General features: G+C 41.8%; 1 protein-coding gene across 3 annotated transcripts in view; it reads right to left on the reverse strand.

Moving 5' to 3' along the window:
- Positions 1-5,484, reverse strand: part of cdkal1 (CDK5 regulatory subunit associated protein 1-like 1) — a 373,644-nt gene extending 368,160 nt beyond the window's left edge. Inside the window, exons 1-3 of one of the 3 annotated variants that reach the window (XM_064308720.1) lie at positions 5,344-5,484; positions 3,684-3,844; positions 2,906-3,018 (exon numbers count right to left, since the gene is read on the reverse strand). In XM_064308720.1, coding sequence (XP_064164790.1) covers positions 2,906-3,018; positions 3,684-3,841 — 271 coding nt within the window. In that variant the 5' untranslated portion in view covers positions 3,842-3,844; positions 5,344-5,484. Of the gene's footprint in view, positions 1-2,905; positions 3,019-3,683; positions 3,845-4,309; positions 4,753-5,343 lie in introns of those variants that run through there. The other 2 variants (XM_064308705.1, XM_064308712.1) reach the window with 2 other exon arrangements.
- Positions 5,485-6,316: the final 832 nt, after the last annotated feature.

Raw genomic sequence — 6,316 nt, forward strand, 5'->3', positions numbered from 1 at the left:
AATAAATAATTATATAAGCTACAAATAAGACTAGCAATTTGCCTAGAATAGTCCTTGAATGATGTAGGCTACAAAATAAGACTGGTATAACTTTAATGTTATACCAGAATGTTAACTGAACAGGTTCTCATCAAAGCCTGGAAATGTGTCAGCTTATCGTATCTGAAGCCACAGTGAACTGCCAAGCTTCAGAGGCCATACGACAGCCAATCAGAAGCATAGCCATGCACCTTCCACATGATAGAGAAAGAAAAACGCACCACATGATCACATGGAAGCTGTATGTTTTTTTCCCCCAGAAGCATGGCCTCTGATGAGGGTATGCTAACAGGAAAGAAAAAGACAAAAGAAAAGGGATATGCCGTATGGCAGCAAAGAATGTTATTGTGCTAAAAAAAATTATAACTTGGATTATTATCATTAATGTTCATCACCCATGTCATGGTTCTTGGGGTTTTCCACATACATACCACATCACCGCAACATCTCTTACAGTAGCATATATCATCTATAAACAGAAGATGGTGATTGTTTTGCCACTATTTTGACTTGAAACTAAATAAAATCAAAAATCACAAACAGGAACAGGACATGGATCTGATGCCCCAAAGGCCAAACAGCAGGCTCTGTGGATTGATCGCTATTTCTCATAACGCTATCGGTTTTTGAATCAGACCTGAAATATAAGCCCAACCAAAACCAATGTGAGTCAAACACAAATATTCCAGCCCCAGTCAAGATGCATGTTAATCACAGCACCATGTTGGACTTGATCAGACCCAGGCTATAGGAACCCTATAATTATAAAGGTACGTCTTTTCCAACTATTAAATACACAATTTAATTACATATCATAGTTTCATTACTATGTATGCGTACGCAAGTATACAGTATATATACACATCCATAGTAATGAAATACACTACAATCACAAATGCATATATGAAATGGAACTGACATTTTCAGGCATGGACAAATCGATAAAAGGAACACCTGGGCTTACCATTATTTTGCCGCAGAGAGCCAAACTGCGATTACTCACCCGATTGTCAAATAATCCACGATTAAAATGATGAAAATGGCTACATCCCACAGTGGGCCTGGATCTTTATAAAATTCTCATTTGGAACCACACAGTTAACTGAACTGCAGGACGCACCTATTTTTAAACACATATGTGCAAAAGGTTCCTTTTGACAGAAAATTTTCATCAAATGATATCTTGCTAAATGGATCTGGACTTAAACATTTTTTGATTCAACTGAATAACTGTGTCTTCCATCATTGACCAGAAGGGTCAAGAGTATGTCTATGGAAAGCAAGGCCTGGCTGCCTGAACACAGTTGTATAGCCCTGCAATTCATCACTTCTTCCAATCTTTTTAGAGGGCTTCGCAGGATGAAGCTTTTAGCTTCAAACAAAAGACAACAACCAATTTACCCAGCATCTGGCTTAAATGGAGCTGAACACTTCAAATCTGATTTAGTAAGAAAGATTCACTGTACTGTGTCAGGGGGTGAACTAATGTGGGTGAACTTATGAAGTAGTTATCATACACACATGCCATTGCGAGAAACTGTTAGACTGACAAACTGTTTTCAATCAAGAAATCAAGCCACTTGTTGGCACAAAAGGCAACTAGCCACTGTACAAAAACAGTACTGCATAAAAACAAAGTAAACTGTTCATCCCCTGGTCACCTCCTCTGCATATAACCCCAAACCAACCTTAAAGCAAATTAAAATTTCCGTTCAACTACATTTTCTTTTCATTGTTATCTTATCTGTATCTTTGCAGTCCAAAACACAGACAAACCATTTAAAATCAATAAATCAAATTGAGGTAGTGAGAGACAAAATTTAAAAACACAAGCATAAAAACAAAATCTCTGAACACCCTCAGCTACACTAAAGCGGTAGAAAACTGCGGGATGTGACTGACTGGTGATTTGTACACGTCTAGAGTCATTTCTGAAAAAGCAGGATTGTAGGCCAGTCAGCTGGGTACGTAAAAGAGACAGGCATTTGGATGATATTCAGTTCTCTGGTACCAGACATGATTTTGGCAGGACACTGGAGAACTCTTGCATTTGGACTGTTGCTAGTAGCGATGAGCAGATGCAACGCTATCTGTATCTGCTCAACCAACAAAACCATCTGTATCTGTGTGTGCAATGGGGGGGGTGAACTATCAACCAGTCAACAGGGTTAGAGGGGAATCTGCTTTCATTTTGCACCATTATTTAATACATGCATCTGTCATTATGACAAGAAATGCATTCAAACACGTTTTATTGTTTACAAAAAAAAGTTGTTTTTCTGTTTAGTACTGACCATTCCTAATCTTTTTCCAAATATCCTCTGAATATCAATGGTCAACTACAAGAAAGAAAAGATGCTTTTAGCAGGAAGCAATCTCACAAACCATGACTTTCCCATGTGAGGTTGAGAAGACAAATGTCATGGATACGTCAACAGGTAGATCGCATCGTTCGCGAAGTCTTGCTCAGTTCCTCATTCCCTGATATTTTCAAGAAAAGTTTCAACGACATTCTGGGCCACAGACTCCTGTAGAGCTGTCTGCATACATTACCAACATGAGAGAGAGGATGCAGCCATCTTTATGACTGCATTGCAGTGAATATGCATCAGATTAATAACCTATTCAGAGTAATCAAGCGGTGCATTTCAAAAAAGACAGGAAGCCCTGGTGAAGACAAGGCAGGTCTCACAGCCACTGACTGTGGATCAATTTAGAGTTCTCACATAGCAGTCAGCGCTCAGAAATCGATGAACAGACAGATCTCAGATCTGCCACTGGATCAAAAGAGTCTCTCACAGACTCTCCGCACTGATGCAACAGTATCGCTGAAGGCGTGGCTAACTCCCCACAGTGTCACACCTACCGGTCATCTTGTATCCACTGGCCGCCAGCTGTCCAGCCATGTATTCTCCATCCGAGTTGTTGTGGGAGCAGCCCCAAGTTTTCATCCAGATCTTCTGTGTGCCAGGGATGATGCTGTGGGAGAAAACACCGGGGTGGTCAGGTGCTGCAGCAGAGACCAAAACCACAGCAAACCAGAGACCAGCTTAAACTGCAAAGAGGTTGGCAGACTGGATCAGGTTGAGTTTGAATCCATAGTGGCTTGGAGCACAGTAGTTTGTGAGCTATTGCTCCATTGAATAGATAACAAATCTACGAAAAAAGCATTTAACATTAAATCTAAACATTTGAAGTTATACAGGGGCACATGAAGTGTGGTGTCTGCATGTAACAGCCTTCAACCAATCAGGCATTGCCAAATTCAAGAAATGCACGGTTCCCAGCAGTGTGTACAATGGGGATAGCCAATGAGACAAACTGGGTAGTGAGGAGAGGTAGAAAAAAACAGAATTGTCTCACTCCCTGATTCATGAGGTTACTTCAAAGTGAATATTAGCTGTTTAATGGAAAATTTGGCTACAAAATTTGACTATTCCCTGTAATGAAATTTGAAACCATTCCTTAAATAAAATCTCCATTAACAAGGTACAGAATTTCTCCCCATTGTTATTGCCACCCAAAACAGAAAAAGTAAACATGAAAAGGTCATGAAAAAACGTAGGCATTGGCTAGTATCCCACCACCTGGGTCGGCAGATGTCAGCACCAGCCGAAGTGGGAAACCCGCGAAGCGGTCAGTACCTGTCCGCCTCTAACTCTTCGGCGACCTGCTGCTCTTTCCTCCTCCGCGCTCGTGGCACGATGCTCTTTCTGACAAACTGGCGCTCGTTCGGCGTGAGGTCCTGAGCGGACACCATGTCCTCGATGTCATCGATGAGCGAATTGCACACAGATGGCATGGTCTGCAAGCAAGCAAAAGACCAGTAAATGATACAGGCCTCGTCGTGGAAGAAACTGTATTTATGACATTAAGCGAGATGTTTTGTGTACGGGCTGCTTCATTCGTATAGTTAGTTAATTTCGTGCTTCATTTCATACCAGAACCCCATAAACCACACTGGCAACATGTTGCCAAAATCAATTCTCCTTTTTAACAGCTAACGTTACTCCCTGCTAGCAAACCTACACTGAACTGCTAACAGTTAAAGGATGTTTTCACTGATGCCTAGCTAGCCAGCGAGCTAAATAGCAAGTTCGAGACCGAAACAACAAACTGGATACCCTCAGATAACTAGTATTGTTGCCGCGTTATTAATGCCTACGTGTTGTAACTGCGCTCGAAATATGCAGCTTGAATTGCCAGCAAGCTACATGCTATGCAAAATATCCAACCACGTGTTTTTAAACATAGGTAACATGTTTCTTACCGGTTTTATACAAGACGAATGTGTCCTTCTATGTGGTAATTTCTATAGCTAGATGTTTTCTTTCAAATAGACGTTGGTTTCGTTTATTTTCCACAGCTTGTCCTGTTGGCTAAAGTTGTTTTGAGTGTAATTCAGCCATGCTTGATATCGCCTTTGACCTCGTGCTAGTACGGAACACAGCGGAGGCCAAAAAGATTTTATTAGACAAACGTGGACTCGTGTTTCTGTGTTCAAGGTGGTTGGTTGGGAAAAGACCGCATGTTTTGGCTACACTACCTCCCGAATTACAAGTCAGTCGTGCAGTTGAATCATTCAGCAGCATAATGAAACAGTTAAATATGAGAAACTACAAAGTACTGAGTTTCATGAGGGAAATGTCACTCCCTTTATACACTTCTTAAGGGAATGAAGTGAATGGATTTTAAAATACAAAATAGGACTGACTACACAGTCTTTCGTTGCTATTTGTGATGAGGTCAGGTGGCTTTTGTGTTACATACAGTATTTTTTCTACAGTCTATGACAGGGGTGGCCAACCCAGGTCCTGGAGAGCCGCAGGGTCTGCTGGCTTTTGTTTTGACTTGGCACTTAATTGATCAATTAAAGCAGTTGATTACATAGTTAACTCGCCTCACCTGGTTTATTTTGTGTAAGTGGTTGTTGTATTTAAGGTCAAAACAAAAACCCGCAGACCCTGCAGCTCCCCAGGACCGGAGTTGGCCACCCCTGGTCTATGATTATACCACATCGTATCATTACTCATTACTCCCCCCCCATTACAAAAGAGGCCAAATAACCCCGCAATAATATAGCATGATAATGAGAAAAAATATTTTTAAAATAAAAAACATTAAATTAATTTCCCCCCAGAAAGCCGTTTTGAAAAAAGTGTTGCATGCTCCCAGACACCCCTAGACCATAGAGAGTTGTAGTTAGCCACTGCAATTCAACCCTCTTCCCCAATATTAAAACTAAGTTATGCCCTTGCAGCAATGACTTCCTTTTCAGAGTATGTGTGAAGGAGCCCCACTGACCCACTGCAGGATGAGCTGGGAGCACGTGTGAGACCAGGAAACAGGCACATGCTGAACCAATGGGCCTGACTCTCATAAGACTTCACCTGGAACCTGGGCTGCTTACATTGGCCACAAGTGTGATTAGCCAATGACTTTCTCCGCAGGTCTCCTGATGATCAACGCTGTTCATGATGAAAGTCAATTAGAAAAGCATCTGCTAGCATCTGGAGATTTTTTTAATTGTCATGAAACTGTCAAAATATTTGTAGCAGGGGTTTCAGAAATCCTTGGCGGTGAAAATCCAAGGTGAGGGACAGGGCAAGACATAGTTCAGTTGTTAATTGAACAATCTACAGCACAAAGATCCTGATCGCTCACTGAACAGGGCACGTTTGTACCAGGCCCACAACAAGTATCCAACTGTGGTGTGGGGGGTGGCTGGTTTAAGCAGCCACACCTGTCCTGGGTCAAGCTAATTAGACCTGGCTAATTAGATAATTGGTTAGGAATTAGATAATTGGCCAGGCTAATTGGACCCGGGAACAGGGGTGGCTGCACCTGTGCGTAGTGAGGCAATCAGTGCGCACAGGTTAAATCTGCCATCCCCACTCACACAAAAAGGAGCCTCTCGGTCATGACAAAGTTAACATCTGCTCTTTGGCTGTACCATCTTGCCACCCTTGAAAATAAACATGGACTGTTTGAACATCATCTCCCTGTGTCTCTGTGCTGGAGGGCCCCTTGGAAAGCCACTTTGGTGGCCTGTGGCAGGCTTGTTTGCCACACCAACATATTTATATTCTTTACACATATAAACTCATGTGTAGTGATGTTTCTTTTAATTATATCCTGAAGTGTGTACAGCATATCAGTGCTATATATAACAAAATCTCTACAATTATGCGGTCCAAAACCATGACCACAGACTCAACATGGCAGCAATACATTCCTGGGTTAACAGTCGTGACTAGAGTGAGGTTTCATGAACTGT

Source organism: Anguilla rostrata, chromosome 1, assembly GCF_018555375.3.
Source record: "Anguilla rostrata isolate EN2019 chromosome 1, ASM1855537v3, whole genome shotgun sequence".
NCBI lineage: Eukaryota > Metazoa > Chordata > Actinopteri > Anguilliformes > Anguillidae > Anguilla > Anguilla rostrata.